Raw genomic sequence first — 19,881 nt, 5'->3', positions numbered from 1 at the left:
TGTGCTTTACTCCTTCATCTGTTACCTTACAGCATCCGAGGTCTAAGCTGTTTAGTGCACAGTTGCTGTTGGACAGGGCTTCAGCTATATGCTTTGCTCCTTCATCTGTTACCTTACACCAGCTGAGGTCTAAGCTGTTTAGTGCACAGTTGCTGTTGGACAGGGCTTCAGCTATATGCTTTACTCCTTCATCTGTTACCTTACAGTCGCTGAGGTTTAAGCTGTTTAGTGCACAGTTGCTGTTGGACAGGGCTTCAGCTATGTGCTTTACTCCTTCATCTGTTACCTTACAGCATCCGAGGTCTAAGCTGTTTAGTGCACAGTTGCTGTTGGACAGGGCTTCAGCTATATGCTTTGCTCCTTCATCTGTTACCTTACAGAAGCTGAGGTCTAAGCTGTTTAGTGCACAGTTGCTGTTGGACAGGGCTTCAGCTATATGCTTTACCCCTTCATCTGTTACCTTATAAAAGCTGAGGTGTAAGTTGTCTAGTTTACAATCACTCTCAGTTAGTAGTTTACACAGTACTTCTAAATCTTGGTTCTCATTAGCTGGCCACCAGCTCAATGTTCGTGACCTCAGATCACCACTCACTGCATCCTCGTCATTATTCCATCTGTCTCTGCGAATCAGCTCATCCCAAAACAACTTCACCACTTGCCATGCACGTTCCTTGACATGAATAGTAACAAATTCCCTCAACATTTCGTCATCCATAGCTTCTCTTAAGTGCTTTACAGAGAGATACTCTTGGACTGTAGAATGAAGTGAAAAAGATAATAAGCTTTGACATCAAAAGGTCTGTAAAATATTATTAAAGGAATGAATTGCGATTTCATTTCATCCAAAAACAATTTGCAAAGCAAGTTCAGTAAGTCAAGATAGGTCATATACTGTCTAAAAATTCCAATTATTGTTTAATTTTTCCTAATTTTCTCCCCAAATTATAGGCAAATTATAACAAATCAAGAAAATGAAAAGATAAAATGTAAATATCAAAATAACCTCAAAAGCAATTGCACTTCGTAGGGAATACGAGATTTTTAATCAATGCTTGCGTAAACAAAATATGCGTGCTGTGTGACAGCAAAGGCTGTCCGATGATCAGTGCTACTCTTAATCAAAAGCAAGTTAAGGCTTGAACAATTCCCTGATATTCGGTTGTAAAATAACTCTTATCGTATTCTCAAAAAGGCAAAAATCAATAACTCTAGTCAGATAATGTCACAAAATTCGCTGAGAGATTCAAAATGCATGTGACTCAAAATGCGAGATTCGTCATTTCTCACAAATGTTGAATTTTGGGCTACTAACTCGAATTTTTGTGGACTTCAAAATTACGAGTGCCCAGAACTTTGAATTCTGATATTTTTAGCTTTGCCTCACCATATATGACTGATAACAGTCATCAATCAGTTAGAGGTCCTACTTTTATAAACAATCAGTTTCTTTGGAGGCTATGTCAGCGAAAAGGGCAAAGACGGTTCTTGGAGGATAAGGAAAAAAATCGTGACTTTGCTTATATTTGAGATAAGCAAGCCGTTTTGATTACGTGGAAAGAAAAAATTATGCATAAACTCTGAAAGAATTAGGTTGTTTGATTAAATGTGCCAATTTTTAGCAAGGATAGCTCGCACCCTCTCCCCCATCCACCAAAGATAAAAAATAAAACAAGAAATATAGATAGCGAATCTGCCAAAATATAAGCCATTGTCCTTCACTGCATATGTTGCTTGTCTTGTGAAGAAATGAAGGCAATCCATTTTCCACTAAAATTTGAATGGCCGCTTCTTACACGGATATGCTCTTAAAAAATTTGTCATAAAAATCAAAGACAGGGTTTCACGGTTCGGCGCATGTCTGTATTATTTATTCGCCTGTGAACGCTTTTTGGCACACGCCCAGATTCTCCTTGTTTATGAGCCAATCGTAAGCAAATTACCTAATTTCGCATGCAAATACCCGTAAAATCATCGACCGTAGGATAAATCGCACGGGTCAACACTAAATTCAACTGTCGACAGCGTCGGTAAAATCTACTGAAATCTTCTAAGAATTTTGGTCATCTGCCGTTCTACCACGTTTAACTATAGCATGTGATTACTGATCTACATCTGAGTGGGGTTTTAAAGCGATAACATTGATAAGAAGCGAACAAAAGTATTTTGATTTAGAGACATGCGCCGACCGAGAAACTCTCCCTTCAATGCTATAGCCGAACGACGTTACGACCACTGAAAGGTCATTTTCCAGTTCGGTAGAAGAATAAAATTACATGCATAAATATATGGTTAAAAACGGTAAAATATGTATATCAGTTAAAAAAGCCTAATGCGCATGTAATTTTATTCTTCTACCGAACTTGAAAATGACCGTTGAACGGTCGAAACGTCGTTCCCTTATAGCGTTAATTTTTTATCACAAATTGCTCTTTACTGTCAGAAATAAAAAATAACCGTGACTTTCTTATTGCAGGGCACGTCTGAAATTATGGTTCGCACCCTAAACTCTGGATTGAGTGGTTCGGGTTCAACCACCGGCCAGGGTTGTTGTGGGGTGATCTTGGGCAAGATTCTTTATGCTCACATTGCCTCTCCAAACAGGATTATAAAATAGGCACCGCCAAATAGTTGTTATTGCAGTTGTCTTCGGTGTGACCTACAAAGGAAGCGAAGGCCAGTTCTGCTTTCTTTGACTTTTTCGCCCGTAGGGTTTTATATCCGAGGAGGCTTATAACCGGAATAAAAAAAACCGTTTCGAAACCAGCTAAAGCTGCAAATGTTCAAAATTCAAACTATACCTCCAAGCACGAGGCTATCCGAAAACAATAATAATAAAAACATCTCTGTCAGGGGTCCATTGTGCCTCAAGAAAATCGGCACGCAAACAAGAAGAAAAAATTAAGAGATGATATTGCCTTTTGTCAGCACATACCACCCTGCAGTGCAAAATCTCAAACAAATAGTGATGGAAAACTGGTATTTACTGCTAAATACCATTTAGAAGAATTCTCCTATCATATCATACAAACGAGGAAAATTCCTGAAAGACACTCGTTAAAAAAAAAAGACAAATGTAATTTGGAGGGTATCATGCGACGCGACCACAAAACCAACGATTTGAGCAGACAAAACCAATTTTTGACTGGACATTGTCCGTTGACCGGCATTAAAAATTTCCTCAAACTTCATCCAGTTGGTAATCATGTTATGTATATTAGAAAAATGCAATAAAAAATAGTGGTCACCGTGCTCGTTTTAGCACAACATGGATGGTCCCGACCGACGAGGTTGTCATCACTTAACCTCAGTTAGTAGAAAGGGGCACTACAAATTCTAAAAAAAGCACTTATTGGATTAATTTATTAGAGATGTTAAACAAAATACACTCTGAACTTACATTTTAAACCATGTTAGTTAAACTGGAGGTATGATTATATTGCAAACTTAAGAATTCTCTTCGTGCGCACATACCCAGCACTGCCGGAAGACGAGTTCTTTACAGCATCAATATCAAAATTATATTTTTAAGAAGAATTTTAACCTTTTCTTGAAATCGAGATCTATTGTATATAACCTTGTGTAATTTAAATTAATGCAGTCACCATGCTCGTTTAAGAGAAAACGAACATAAATTTCGCTGTCGAGCTTAGCTTGAGGGAAATCTCTTACATTGTGTACGCGCGCGCGCTCATGTGCACGCGCTAATGTTGCGAAAATCGAGCGCAGTAAGGACGCGAATTCAATTTTTAGCACAATTGCTACCATGGATAGTAGAAGACTGGATTGGAAACATATATCACGTGGGTAGATTTCTCATCTCTGATTGGTTGTTTAGTGCTTCAAGATGGCGTCTGATGTTTCCATCAGAGAGGAAATTTGTGACGAAAAGATGTCGAATATGTGGCGCAAGACAGCCAAAATATAGGGTTTGTTGTCCTTCATCTCTTCTTTTTCTCCGGTTCTAGTGGCAGTTCAAGTTTTGACGTATATTTTTTCTCTTTGTTTGCTGTTTCACGGGGATGACGACCCTGCAAAGCCACAGATGAACTTTCAAGGTAAGCACTTGTTACTGCTCATTGGTATTATTTTTGGTTGTTTCTGAGAAAATCTAGTCCCAAAAAGTGAGCTCGCCAGAGCCATATTCCCTATGTTTGACGACTGTTTTGGGACTCGTATATTGAAAACGTCCTTGGTTATTTCTGTTCAAATCTACGATAGAATGATTGTATAAAGATGAAATTGTGGTTTAGGCATAATTACAACAATGTAAGAAGTAAATTTACAACCTTAAATTTCGTTTGAAAATGAAGAAATTAAGAGCGTCAAGAGGGTCAGTTGCGTGCATGGTGGGTCCAACATTACGTTGGAGAAGGTTGCACTTGATAAGGTTTACCTCTAAAGAACCTGTGAAGCTTTTATTTACAATAATTATAGTAATGATCATAATAATAGTTATCCTTAACGATAATAAAAACTAGTTAATAAAGTAACCTAATACAGACTAATAAATTGGGGACACTATAATTGACGGTAAAGTTGACAGTTTCTTGTGATAATACATTGTTCGTGGCCAGTCCTATGCAGCTCGTTTCGTCCCGGCCAAGGGACTCATCAGAGACCTTTCCGCTTGGCAAACTCATTGGGCATCGTGCTCAAAGTCTCGTTCGCTAACAAAATGATGACAGCAATCTCGCCTTATATCGCATAAGGATTCCTGACCGCACAAATTCACGAGTGAAAATTGACAATAAAGTTGACACTCACTTGTGATAATACATTGTTCGCGGCTAGTCTTACGCAGCTCGTTTCGTCCCGGCCAAGGGACTCATCAAGACCTTTCTGCTTGGCAAACTCGTTGGGCATCACACCCATAATTAAAAAGTAATTAAAAATGGGCTTTTGTAAATTGAAGAATACAACAAAAAAACACTGCAAACAGTAGCATTTGCATTAGAATGCATGTTCAAAAACAAATATCCAAAATCTTGGTGCAAATTTTTTGCTTTGTTGCTATTATTCTCCTTGGCTCTAATGTGTCCACTCCTCTGTTTTCTTTTCATTTTATGTCACTCTTGTCACAGATCCTTGTGTCAAGGATTAGCTTGATAGTCCTGTCCGTGTGTATAAAAGTTAAAATTGTACACTATTTACATTTTCAGCTGAAACGGGGACAGTAGGAAGGAAAAGAAAATGCTCTCATTGGAAGTACGTTAACAGTCAACCTACGGGCAACAGTCGAACCCAAAGCACACCAGTTTTACCTTCATGTTGCCTACCCATTAAATACCAGTTTGCACTTTGTCACCTTCCTCCTGCTGTTCTACACCAGTCTTTCCTTAACAATTACACTCAAGTTTTCTCAGTTTTGTCAGAAAGTAATGCTTTTAAAAACAGTTGGAATTTAATCAAGCACTCTGAACTTTTCCTCATGTTATGCACATTTATTACCAGAGTCAACAATGTTCCACAAAAGACCTTCATGATCATTAACTGATTAGTCTATTGTTCACTAAAGGCATTGTCACTCTTACATTGTTGTATATTGTAGCTACAATAGTGATACGTTATTTTATTGATAACTACATGTAACTGCTTGTATGTACTGTAACTTGAACTAAGGATGTTCAATAAAATGTGTCTCCATGGAAACCGTAAGTGTTCTCCACCTGTTCAGGTGTTTGGTCAGTAAATTCAAAACTATTTTATAGGACAAGAGTTTTTTCTTTAGTATACATATGTCTTTGTATCGAAAAATCAGGTGTCCCTGATGTGTTTTCTGAGAGCCTGCTTAAAACAGCCAGCCAGATAAACTGGACACTCTGCCTTCTTTATTTTTCTGAAATTTTAAAAACACTCAAAGAAAGTGACATAAGGTGTTTGATAATAATACAAATGTATTAAAGGAGGATTACACAATAAAAAACTCAAATCTTAAATTTTTTGGCTTAAAGTGGGATGCAAGTGTTTCCTCAGGAAATATGAGAAGCAACAGTTGTGCTGTTAATTTGGTTTTTTGCATGCGCAAGTGCATTCTTACTGTAAAATGTTACACACCAAATAAAATTAATGACATTGCACCTTGCCTTTTTACCTACAAGAAGAAATTGATTGAAACTGTCTTCGCATCGATTAAATCCATAACAAAAATGTGAATTTATACACTGTTTAGCTTAGCTCTGAAATGCTGTTTCCTCAGGGGTCTGCTAGAAACTTTTCGCCTGAGTCCGCAATGATCTTTATCTATAATACTGAAGTTGATTTTTAAGTATGACAGATTTCTTTCTTGTAAAACATTAAATTAAAAAGCTGGTAACTTGTAGCGAATTTTAGCAAGAGAAAATTATCGATTACTTATCGATATTAATAATGTTAATGGCGCTGGAGAATTACTCATCGATGTTAACCCTTTGAATACCAATTACGCATATTCGTAATTAATGGTCGCGCTCTTTGTGCCACTTGTGACGTCATCAATTTAAATGCCATCAGATATTCTTGATAAGCAGATAGTAGTACTAGGCTAGGCCTTTCCCTAAAATGGTCAGGTTTAGATATCGACGATACTCCGACGTTGCAAATCGAAAAACAACATTATCAGTGAGAAACAACGTTCTCAGTTTTGGTGCAAAAACGGTGGTAAAATGGTCCACTATGCCTATGATTGATCAAGGTCCATTTCTAAGCTTCGCCCATAATTAACATCCAACTTTTCACGGCAGCCAGAAAGAACATGCAATGCAAAAGGTAGCCAGAGTAAAAGGGCCGGGAAAAAAAGAAAGGAAAAGGGCAACAAACAAAATTTACAACGGTTAATGGCAAAAAAAGTCCAAATTTTGGCTTATGCGCATGCCTAGAATTGAAATATATCTCAATTTTGTACGTAATCTTCGAAAAATCTCTCCTTTTGGTAAAAAACAACAACAAAAAAGGTTTCTTAGCAAAACTTAGGCTTATTTAGCGTCATTGCAGCCAAAAAACCTGACTAAACGGTTAAAAACGGTATTTTTGGCGAAAATTTGGTATTCAAAGGGTTAATGGCGCTGGAGGAGATCAGAGCTTTTCTCGTGTTGTCCTTTGCGTGTAACTCAGCAGAACTTTGCGCCCAGCTGCATTTTTTTACTTCCAATTTTCTTTCCTCTATGCTACTTTTTAGGTAGGACCACTTCCTCACCCGAAAATAGAGCAGGTTTACGAAGAGTTTTAAAAGTAAGCTTAAATTGCTGTCTTCCGATGGAAGCGCTGACGAAAAAGGGCAGGTTGACTTCAGTAAAGAAGAATTGTCGTCTTCTAAAGACTCTAAAAGTTCTGCCAAATCATCTTCGTCCCATTCCTCAAAAAAATCTTCAATATCCATTGTTTGGTCACTTTACTGTGCAGTGTAAACAAAGTTGCTGCAAAGATGTCGCTTGCGACAGTGACATTCACCATGTTGGAACCGGTGACGCGAGCTAGTTTCCAATCCAGTCTTCTACTATCCATGCTGCTACTAATCTCGCAATCTGATTGGCTAATTTGCCGCTGTCGATAAGAGTCCAGACAACACTGCTCGCATTAATGTGTCACGCAATGCCTTTTTCAGCTCGTGCTCTGAAAAAACATTTCCTTTGACGTTGATATTGTGGTAAAAAACAAATCGAAATGAGGTTTAGCGTGGTATGTACCCTTGTCGACAACGATATGCGCCATCACAGGGGTCAAAATTTGTTGTGGACTTACTCGGCTGCGCCTCATGAGTCCACAACATTTTGACCACTGTGATGATGCATATCGTTGTCGATAAGAGTACAGACCACGCTAAACCACATTTCGATTTGTTAATTTTACAATAACTGTCTAATTTTTCGCGCGCTGATTGGCTCATTTTTATCACCACTAAGAGTACAGACGGATAAAATTTTAATTTATGCAAGCTTTTAACAGTTCAACTTTCAGCTGTCAAACTGTCAACTTTTTAACCAATAGGATTTTAGTGACTTTTTCAGTAGCCAATCAAAATGCGAGAAAAGCTATTGACAATGTTCGCGTCATTTTGAATAAAATCCTGTAATCTTTGTTTACGGCAAGTTTACGGCGTCTTTTCCCTCATTTATTCCCGGCATTTGACCATTTTGGGGTCTTGTTATCGTAAAAAACAAATTGACGTCAGTTTTTTTAAAGCGTCTGTCCTCTTATTGATGATAAATTGCGTCATAACATCGTCAAAGTGATTGTGGAACCACGAGCCGCAGGCGCAAGTTATAATCAATAAGAGGAGAGACGCATAAAAAACTGACATCAGTTTGTTAAACTGAGGAATCACCTTAAAGAAACATATAATCCAGTATACTGTTAAATTAGTAAACGACAACTGCACCTTGCTCTGACGTCTTCTGCAATGCACTGCTTCTTGCCCATTTTGCATCTCCTTGGAGCTCACTACCCGAACTTGAGACGGTGTGTTGATCTCCAGTTGTGCCACCTTCTTGTGAGTATTTTTCTTCTACGGTGTCTGGTTGCTCCTCTGGAGTTGCACTTTTGAGCCTTCTTTTCATTGATATATGTTCCCAGGTGGAAGGAGGCTTGTCTAAAACACTACCACGCGTTCTTGCAAGTCCTGTAAAGAAAGCAAGGAGGTATGCTTTCAGAGCTAAGTAAAAACTACATGTACATGCACATTTACTGCTTGTATGAACAAAGGAATGGGGTATGAAGTGGATAACAAGTGAGAGGAAGAATGGGTCATGGAAAGAACGTAGGAAAACGGGCGTTCCATCAGGGTCGGAGGCTTCAATGAGCAACAGTAGTTTTGAAAACTTCCACACCGTTCTGTCTCAAAGACTGCACAGACCACAGCATCTGCACAACATTAGATTTGGGGGCTGCCCGGGGGTAACAGAGAATCATCACTAGATTTGTTTAAAATAGAAGGACGGATTAAATAAATTTTATAGGAAGTCATTTTAAAAAAGAATCTGAGCTAGACTGCGAAGAGCTTTTGCTCGAAAATCCGTGGGGAAAAACGCAAAACAAGTGAATGTGCAAGTGTGAAGGCGAGCGTGGCATACGAGCGGTGAAGCCGCAAACTCCGTGTAGCGCGGGCGTTGGAAGACGAGCGATACTTGCGGTTCGCGGCTTCAAATTTCAAACTCGCACGCTAACGGCCGCTCACTTGTGTTGCGTTCTTCTCTGCGTTCTTCCCCACGGATTTTCGAGCAAAAAAAGAGACTGTTCACAGTCTACCACTGTCGCTTATTGTTGTCATGTTTCTTGTCCAGAATTTTGATAATACATATTTGGAGTTTTTAACTGTTTTTTAACAAACTATGAACCTCTCGATATTGTAAGCTCAAGCAGAGTGGCGACATTGCCTGATTTGTGTTTCAAAAACAGTTGCTGTAATACTATGATTATTCACCCTCAAACAAACTTTGTGAGAAGTCTCAAGACAACTGTTGGAGAAATCTTTTGAGGGCGGGTTGAAAAATATGCCAGTTTTTCGTTCCGAAATTCAAGAAACAACAAGTACTGATACAATGGAAGGGGGAAGGCTTGGTGACTGGCAACGTCAACACGTTAATGAACCGAAAAAGACGATTTTAAGGCCCAGCTCAGCCCCTAAGAGAGCTCGGTCACAGACTGAAAGAGCACATTGAGTTAACAACTAAATAAAAGAACTGCAATTCCAGACAGTGAGACCAGGCAGAAAACAAGTTTTGCAATAACTGATGTTTGATTGATGTTAAACTGAAAGAAATTGTGCTGACACCAGAACAACTGAATAATGTGGCAACGATCAGTGTTAGTCATTCAATGAAACGAGCTACTAGTAAGCAAATAAGCGTCAAAAGAAGGTAAAGCTGCCTCTGCAACTCCGGTTGCCGGGCTGCGCTACAACTGAGAAATACGTCGTGCATTATATTGGTTATAAGGATTTGGCATGGTTTGATCAGTCACAGTGACCTAAGAATGTATTGAAAGAAATAATGGCAGATGCTAAGCGGAGATATGTTTATCATTACAGGGCTGTCATTATGGGCCGTAACCCGTAACACCTGTTACGGCTGAGTTCACTCGATGTTACGGGTGAAGATGTCGATTGATGGTACGAACATGCTACACTTACCTAATTTATTTTTAAACATTTACCTGTTGAAATAAACATAACTGTTTCTTGGTGTCTTGCCTCCTTGGTTCTACTATTTATATTTTATTCTGGAGATGAATTTTCAGTTTGCTTAATCGCCGTGAATTACATTTAGACACCATTTTAAGCAGCAAAACTTATTACGCAATGCGCTGCTCCTACCTTTTGAGAATTTCCGCCGACCGATGTAGTGTTGTCCAGGCTGATCGATCGTGTTTGGTCCCGCGCGTGTGTAGAGAAAGTTATGTTTTAATATGAATAAGAGAAAAGAACCCGCGTCAAAACAGCCTGAGATCGACAGATTTTTTTTCTAAATCCCAACGGACCGATGGAAATGAGGAAGCTCACAAAACAGCCGGTCGAGGCGGTCGACAAATACCAGCGATCACAGCTTCAAGTACTGCGAGTACTTCAGCCGCACGGGGGCAACCTGTAGAACCGAGTATTATGCTACAAAGAGTGGAAGAAAAATTTCCCGAGTCTAGAAATGGTAAAGCATTTCATTCTTATTACCACTGTAACGGAAAGAGATGTTCAATCCAGCTTATTTGAGCTCCTCTAACGGTAAGATAGCTTGGTAATGTAGAGATGTTATTATAATTTTTATTTCCAGTCCCGTGTTTTGCATTTGACCATAATAACGAATAATTATAACTGTTAGCAGATATCAAACCATATTGCTGATTATGGACTGTCATTTATTTTTTTATTAAACAAGGAACACTCAAGTCTGTTGGAGATATTTTGTAACTTTATTCATTTGATCTCTGTAAATTAAGGTGCATGAATTTGAAATTATGCACTGTGAAAAACAAACAGTACTAAAATAAGGACCACTTGCATAGGTTGGTGCAACAAAGATGTTATTTCACTATTTGCTGATGATGTACTATAACATATTATCACTCTGTTTCATCAGCATTTTTGATTAGGAAAGTTGCCATTTTCATGCCCTAAAAAGCAGAAAAATGCATTTCCAGGGGTTTCATGTTCAAAAAATTTCTGGGGGGCATGCCCCCAGACCTCCCTAGATGCGCAGGCCCTTTCGGGCCTTCGGAACGTGGCCGTCGGGCACGTATTTCACTGCTATGGCTGATAACTTACATGCAACGGCTGCTTCAAAACTTAATGACAGCCCTGAATAATTATATCGGTCAGTAAGACAAGCTATAATCAAAAACAAAAACACTAGCAGACTGGGTGCCTGAGTGTTTACTGAATATAAAATAATGAGACAGTACCTTCAATGTATATGTCCATCTCGTGAGTAAAGTAAGTCAAATGATCTTGTAATTCTCTAGGTGAGCTGACATTAAACATCTTCAATCCCGTTTTGATTATCTGATACAGCGCATCTTTCCAACTTCTAAATCGGGGAACTTCTCTAGTAGAACGACTTGACTCTCTGCTAGAACGACTTGACTCTATGATGATGGATGGTGATGATGCATGAGATGAAAAACCTAAAATAAAAGATCATAAACAAGGCAATTACTGTAGCATCCAAAACGTTTCTTCAGCAGCAAAGTCTGTTCTGAGTAAAAACATAATCATCATCAAAGTATTCTAAATGACTGTAATAACTGCCCCTCTGCTCCTCTATCCCACCAAACAACTTCATTTATCTCAAATAATTTTAGCTCAAACAAGAAAAAGAAACCATGGCCACATTTATTAATGTGTTTTCCATAAAACTGTTAGCATTGATACTTTCCATGGAAGTTATAGCAGAGATAATTTCTTGCAAGACTATGTTGGCTTTTGCAATTCTTTTACCATGTTCTGGTTCAGTAATTCCTTCGAAAAGACATGAAGTGGCCTAATGTTTAGTGCATCAGATTCTGCATCTAGAGGTATACAAGTATATGTATGCTTCAAGCCCTGGCTGTCGTGTTTGACCAAGATGGATAGAATATATGCTGGAAACATTTGCAGTATCACACCCCTTATTTGACTTCTTGCAAAAGTGAGCATTATGAAAGCACGGTAAGTGATTTTAAGCATAATTTAAGATTATCATAGTTAGGAGGAAAACTGGTAGTAAAATGAACTATTTCAATAACGTTAAAATAGAGATAATATATCTGAAGTAACAACAGTAATAAAAGTTATCCTTGATTTAAAAGGCTACAGCATATCGACAAAATTCCTTCATGGAATACTGTAACGAGCGCGGACGACAACTTTCACCCCAACAGTTCAACTGCCAAGGGTTTAATCAATCGGCTCAGTTCAGGCACCTTTTGTTAGCTTGTGCAATCATTACATCTGTTCATTGTAGACCCTGTTTACAGGGTGTACTGGCCAGGACAAAACATGCTATTACATATTTGTTTTATCTTTTCTTTAAATGATCTCCCAGGATTTTCATTAACACAAAAAATAAACAGTACTGAATAAAGTCTCTAAATAGCTCAATAGGTGTTTTATGAGGCACGTTTACCAACACATTTGCCCGACTGACGAGTAAGAAAAAAAAAAAACACTGAAACAGCTCACAATATTACATATATAATTCATTAACTCATATCCAGGTACCTGAATCAGGACTGATATCATCCCTTCCTTTCAAAAACCTTTTTCCAGTGAAACGGGTTGTATTTTCCACAGATAAAGATGCAGGTTCAGTTCCAAACTGATCTATAAAAATAAAGAGAGACTTTCTGCAGAGTTCCTACGATTTTTAGTTGAGTAAGGTTTGAAGGAAGTTTAGTAACCAGGTTTTTACATTAAAATCGTGTTGGTGTCACTGGCAACTGGCACCTTTTCCAGTGTTAACTTGTCGTTCTTCCCACGTACCACCCCAGGGTGGAACCATCTACCCTGGTATATTCAGAATGAAACGTACTTCTGCTGGTCGAGTGCTTCAAAGCCTCCCTTATGCGGGACATAGACACGAATGACTTAATATATAAACATCACCACTACATGTATGATAAGTAACTGCTGACCGTGTCTCTAATAATAATAATAATCGATATTTAAACAGGGTGACCCCTTCAGTCGCAGGACTGGTATCAACGGGGGCCCTGTATAACGTAAAATAAAAAGAGCATGTATAAATAATATATATCTATAAAAAAAACTAACTACTTTAAAAGATACGCTGAAATGTTTAAAAAATTAAAAAGCTTAAAAAGGTAATAGCGTTCTCATAAACATAGGCACGTAAGGCGTGCAAGAGTTATTTTTTTGTGAACTATAAGTCTCGGAGATAGGAGCATTCATGGAGCTGTTTACAGTAATGATTTGGTTGATTTGACAAGTTTTTTTGAATGCGATGTACAGCAAGAAAGAAGCTGGGAGTTTATGATGTACATAAGATGTTACATCGGTAATGGTAAGATAACTAAATAGTAAGCCATAAAATGTTTGACTGAACAAACTACAGTAATCTGACACGTCTCCAGATTAATGTAGATACCATCTTATTTTCTAACAGGCAATTTTATTCGTTCTTTGATACAACCCACACTGTGATTGGTCTGACACGCGCACATGCATAACTCCCTCACTCACCGATCACTTAGCCCTTCCCCCGGGGGGAGGACTCCCTTATATGGGCTATATAGGTCTGTGCGGCCCCAAAGGGTATGGTTTTTCAGCTGTTTTGGTCATAAATAGGGTACGGTTTTTGCACTCTACCCTTGATATGAGTATGCTTTAAGAAGAAGCCTTTTTTTTATCATTATCGAAAAGAAAATCAACAAAAGCCCTTCACAAATTTATATGTTTACGGTAATTTAACATTGGTTTGAACTAGGGAGCTAATTATAACGCAGGTCTGAAACAGGGTTTTGATTTGAGGGTCAGGTCGTAAATAGGGTTTCGAATTTTTGGTCAGGTCAGAAATAGGGTAAGGAATATCGCAGATTTTTGTCATAAATAGGGTAAGGGTTTTGGGAAGCGGGCCGCACACCCCCAACCAATTTTTCTGGGAGTACCCCCTCGGGAGCCCTTCCAGCCCCCAAGAGGAATTTTTGCTCAAAAATACTCAACTTAAGAGAACTTTTCGCATTTTATACGAGTCGTAAGTTTACCCTTTTTACACAACACAACGCAACAACACTACTTCACCGAAAATTGAAAGAAAGAGAAAAAAACCTCTCTGACACGTTGAAAGTCTGATTTAATTAAATTGCACTTTAACTTGGTGCCACACAGTCTTCAAAGAACATTTGAACAGTTTTCATATTTTTTACCTTTAAAAATATCGGACTGAAAAGAATGTCATAAAATGCCCATCAAATAAAAATATTAAACTGCTACTGCAGAGACGTAAAAACACTCTAGAAATGAAAGCTTCTTTTTTGTTTAACCTGGGAACAATAGCCGATAACTTGTAAGCTCTAATTGAATTTACTCCCATATGAAAAACAAAAGTGTCGAGTTACCATTTGTAACTAAAAATAGTAAACTTCTCGTGGGAACAAGTGGTGACGATTCGTCAGCTCTAATTGAATTTACTACCTTGTGAAAAACAAGAGTGTCAAATTACCCATTGTAACTAAAAAATAAAAATATCTCGTTATATTTGCATGCAATAAGAACAAAACAATCGTTACCTGCACTTACTACTGTAAACGTTAGAACTGCATCAAATCTAAATAGTCTCGTCTCCTCTAAAACATGTCCTAAGAACTAGAACCGACGATTTGTGACCTCTAATTGAATTAACTCCTTGTGAAAAACAAAAGTATCAAGTTACCCTTTGTAATTAAAAGTAAAAATATCTCGTGCCATTTGCCTACTACTAACTCACGAACTGCTTCAAAACTCAAGACTCATCTCGTTCATAACTAGCCACCATTACACTGAAAATTATGCACTCTAAAACAACCCAATGTACGTATGTAACTGTCACACACCCTTCCAAACCGGACTAAAAATCACAAACCGGCAACATACACGTCACTCTTTATTTTTCAATTACCAAAGTCCTTGTGTTTATACATACCTTGTGTTTCTCACGTACCATTTACCTTTACAACAAGAAATTTGATTGGCTGTTCATAGTAGATCCAATCTGATTGGTGTGACATACATACATCTCTCACTCACTCACTCACTCACTCACTCACTCACTCACTCACTCACTCACTCACCCATTGACCCGTCCATAACATACCCGACGCGCCGACTAAGAGGTATTTTTTTTACAAAAAAATAACTCAAAAATTGGATATCGAATTGAAAATGTTCTAAAAAATAACCTAAGAAAAAAAATCGGAGATAGCCTTGAAACGTTCCTTAGGTGGCAAAATCTTTATGTTCGTTGGAAGGCTATTAAATGTGCATGCACCATGATAATAAAAAGACTTTTTAGCGACATCTAAATGAAATTTGGGAAGTATAATGTCAGTGATTGACGATCTAGTGCATCTGTTAAAAACATGTTGGTTGTCGCTCTGGCAGCGTAACAGGAAATAGTCTTTAAAGTATAGAGGAACTTCTCCGACCAAGCACTTGTTAACTAACAGTGCACAGTGCTTTTCCATGGTTTTTGTAAGAGAGGGCCAGCGTAGGTTCTCGAGTATTGTTTCCGTGGCTATGTCAGGTTTAAAACCGTATACGATTTTTGCAGCTCGTCGTTGCAGCCGTTCAAGAGTCTTTCTGTTACTGCTTCCCAGAGGGCAAAAGCCCGTATCACAATAGCTTAATATCGGTAGCACCGTGGACAAATAGATCTTATTTGCTGCTTCCGTGGTTAAACAACCTCGTAATCGTGACAGGAGGCCAAGTCTGCTAGCAACTTTTGACCTTAAATAGCTTATGTGATCGTTGAAAGATAAACACTCATCTAGCAAGACTCCTAGGTACTTGAACGACTTTACTTGGTTGACTTCCTTTCCTTCCATGCAAAGCGGACTATGAGATTCAGATCTGACTAGCCTTTGCCGAGTTCCAAATATAACATACTCAGTTTTCTTTAGGTTGAGGAAAAGACCGTTTGCTGTTAACCAGTTAGAGACGTTATTGAGATCAAGGCTTAAGTTCAGCTGTAGTTGGTCAATGTTTGAAGCAGCAGCAAAAATAACGGTGTCGTCGGCATATAACATAACACTAGACAGACCAACAGCCAAAGGAAGATCGTTTATGTAAAGAATAAACAAGAGAGGCCCTAACACGGAACCTTGAGGTACTCCGCTACTGATGTTGGCGGCAGAAGAAAGGTGATTTTCAATGGACACTCTCTGAGTCCTGTTAGTGAGATAGCTCTCAAACCACGAGAGAGGCTGGTCTTGAATTCCATATCTGTACAACTTGTTTAAAAGACCGTCATGAGGAACAGTATCGAAAGCCTTTTTCAGGTCAATAAACACTGCCCCCGTCAATAGCCCTTTGTCCATATGACCACGAATTTTATCTGTAAGGAAGGTAACGGCCAACTGAGTTGAATGATTTGCGCGAAACCCCGATTGATAAGGCGAGAGAAGAGAGTTTTCTGATAGGTAGCTATGTAGCTGATGGAAGACAGCTTTCTCCAGAATTTTCGACAAGATCGGTAAAATTGATATAGGCCTGTAATTGTCCAGATCATCTTTGTTTCCAGATTTGAACAAGGGTACAACCTTTGCTTGCTTCCATTCAGACGGGACTGCACCAGTTTCAATAGAAAGATTTATCAAATGTTTTACACAGTCAGCTATCACAACTGCGCTGTCCTTTAAAAGTCTAGCAGGTAGACCATCTAGACCTGTAGCTTTCTTGAGTTTTAGACATTTAAGTTGCTTAAGCACAAACGGTTTACCCACTGCTGTGAACTCAAAATGATTCTTTGTAAACAGCTCCTCGGTTGTAGAATTAAAAACTGGTCTTGCATACCGGCATGATTCAAATAACTTGTTCACAACAGAAGTAAAGTAAGTGTCAGATTCTGCATCTAGAGGTATACAAGTATATGTATGCTTCAAGCCCTGGCTGTCGTGTTTGACCAAGATGGATAGAATATATGCTGGAAACATTTGCAGTATCACACCCCTTATTTGACTTCTTGCAAAAGTGAGCATTATGAAAGCACGGTAAGTGATTTTAAGCACAATTTAAGATTATCATAGTTAGGAGGAAAACTGGTAGTAAAATGAACTGTTTCAATAACGTTAAAATAGAGATAATATATCTGAAGTAACAACAGTAATAAAAGTTATCCTTGATTTAAAAGGCTACAGCATATCGACAAAATTCCTTCATGGAATACTGTAACGAGCGCGGACGACAACTTTCACTCCAACAGTTCAACTGCCAAGGGTTTAATCAATCGGCTCAGTTCAGGCACCTTTTGTTAGCTTGTGCAATCATTACATCTGTTCATTGTAGACCCTGTTTACAGGGTGTACTGGCCTGGACAAAACATGCTATTACATATTTGTTTTATCTTTTCTTTAAATGATCTCCCAGGATTTTCATTAACACAAAAAATAAACAGTACTGAATAAAGTCTCTAAATAGCTCAATAGGTGTGCAAATATATATTGCTTAGAGAGTTTCGCATTCAGTGAACATTTAGATATAGATACAACGCCTTTGTAATAAGGGTCAAAGGTCATCTAAAATAATATATATATGACTATATCATTTTGGCCCAGGTTGTTTTATCTGTTGTTTCCATCGTGTGTCATGACAAGTGAAATTGCATTTGAGGCCGCTACTTTAATTTCACAGGGTCATCACTTTTTGGAAATTTGCTGCTTGCATTATTTGCTATGAAATGTATTACTTAATTTCCACTTTCAGAGGATCGCTACTCAAAGGGTTGTGACTTTCGGAACTTTATAGTATGTCTCTTTTCCAAGAAATGAATGACAAAAAAAATTCAAGTGAGAGAAGCTCTATTACTAGAGCTTGTGGTACACACTGTTTTTGCTGGTTTGCCAAAATGATCTACATGTACCTTCATCGTCTGATACTGAAGAACCTTCATCAGTTCCAGTTTTCAGTTTTTCCTCGACTGTTTCTGTCTGTAAATCACTTTCTTCATCCCGTTGAGATAAATTCTCTTCATCAGGGAAATGCACATGGATTGGTTGTTCCAGAGGTACAGCGACATTACCACATTGATCTTCAAAGATAAAGGGAGGCTCACTACTGAGTTGAGCATCGTGATGTAACTGATGTACATGTTATCATATAATGATGGCAAAAAGACAATACAGTACTGGACAGAAGTAAACTAAGATAATGCGAAGCTGAAAGCTTCCTTTCAGCGCTCCATTTCGCGTTGGCTTTCCCCTCCCATTCTGGAACACAATGGAACGTTCATTCCAGAATGCAGAGAACGAGTCAGATTTTTTTTGTTAAACACATTCTTATATCTTCTGTACAGTAGAATCCTCAAGAAATCTTGCTTGCATGGAGTTGGCAAAAATATCATAATGGGGTCTACTGTGGCCGCTGACAGAAACAGTTTCTGTTTTTGAGCACAAAATCTGAGAAAGAAATGGCCCTATATAAAGAATACTCAACCATGTAAAACGCGGAAATTGAGGTCTTAAAAGTGATGCACCAATCTGTCAAGTTTGCAGTTCTTCAATTCTTAAAAGGTACTGTATATATTACGCTAATTTGTGACCCGCAAAAGCTCATTGAAATGAGTTTTTATGCACTTACAATAACCTAGTCCAGTATTGATTTGTTTGATAACAATTGTTTAACAGATCCTACAAGTCTAAAACACTCAAAACAACTAATAATAAGTAAGTAATAATACTTGACAAGGAGCTTTTCTTTTTCTTTTCAAAATATCGTTGTATACACTCAGCAAGAAGTTCTTTATGGGAGCCAATGGTGTGTATTTGTTAACTGAGCATTGTGTAGTTTCTTGTTCACGCCAATACAATATCCTGAAATTTACGATGTTAGTATTGTACTGTAACAATACATCATGTTTGTAATCAGTGGAAGCACAGAGGATAATCAGATGCTGGCCTAGGATGTCTGCTTCAAAGTAACTGGGAAGTTCCAGGCTGTGACTATTATAGTAGACAAAGTTGTGTCCACGTGTTGTGCACTTTTAGAGGGAATCTTGGTTAAAACAGTATTGTAAGTAATATATCAAACACGACAGAGCATGTTTGACCACATTTCCAAACATCAAGAAGAGGGTTGAAAATACGAAGCACAGCGGAGTATTTTTGACGAAGTTTAAGGTGTTTGGAAATGTAGTCAAACACTGTCTTGAGTGTTTGATATATCTTCTCGATCGAAACTAAAACAAAGGAGAAAACGGAGAAATCGTAAAAATCTATGCTAATTAAGAACAGATATCCAAATGCTCAAAAACAATAAAACCACGAGGCCGTAGGCCGAGTGGTTTCAAATGTTTCTCGCGCATGGAAACCTGATGAAACTCTCGCACTCGTTTTTGAAATAGTACTTAATAATCCAAGTCAAAAGTTGGTGTTTGTGAGAAACTGTGAGGTTTAAAGTCGATAATTCTTCACCCGTTATGAAAATCAAAATGGAAAGGAATGACCCTAAAGAACCTTTACTAGACGTTAAGGTCTTAAAGCTGCTAAACCGTTCTTTAAAGTTGCAGTCCTTCGATTCTCTAACTAAAGGCAAGATACACGTGATGCTGCCTAACAGAATATTTAAAATACCACATTACATGAAATTTTCGTGACACGTTTATTTGATGATTTTCACGTGCGCATATTTCACGACACTAAAATTCTTCGATATTGCGAAAATTTTGTATTTTGAATCACTTTAACTTCACGTTTTCGAGTACATGCAATTTGTTTCCTTGGCAATGTTAC

At 38.2% G+C, this 19,881-nt stretch overlaps 1 protein-coding gene across 1 annotated transcript in view; it reads right to left on the bottom strand.

Moving 5' to 3' along the window:
- Positions 1-19,881, bottom strand: part of LOC149112609 (uncharacterized) — a 199,089-nt gene that overhangs the window by 160,257 nt on the left and 18,951 nt on the right. The window contains exons 7-8 of the mRNA XM_089290534.1: positions 18,015-18,182; positions 12,662-12,763 (exon numbers count right to left, since the gene is read on the bottom strand). Of these exons, the coding sequence (XP_089146660.1) occupies positions 12,662-12,763; positions 18,015-18,182 (270 nt within the window). The remainder of the gene's footprint in view (positions 1-12,661; positions 12,764-18,014; positions 18,183-19,881) is intronic.

Source organism: Orbicella faveolata, unplaced genomic scaffold (genome assembly GCF_042242905.1).
Source record: "Orbicella faveolata isolate gen_17 unplaced genomic scaffold, um_ofav_v1 contig_2, whole genome shotgun sequence".
Lineage (NCBI taxonomy): Eukaryota > Metazoa > Cnidaria > Anthozoa > Scleractinia > Merulinidae > Orbicella > Orbicella faveolata.
Note: the sequence above shows the minus strand (reverse complement) of the source record. Positions and strands in the feature narration are given on the sequence as shown.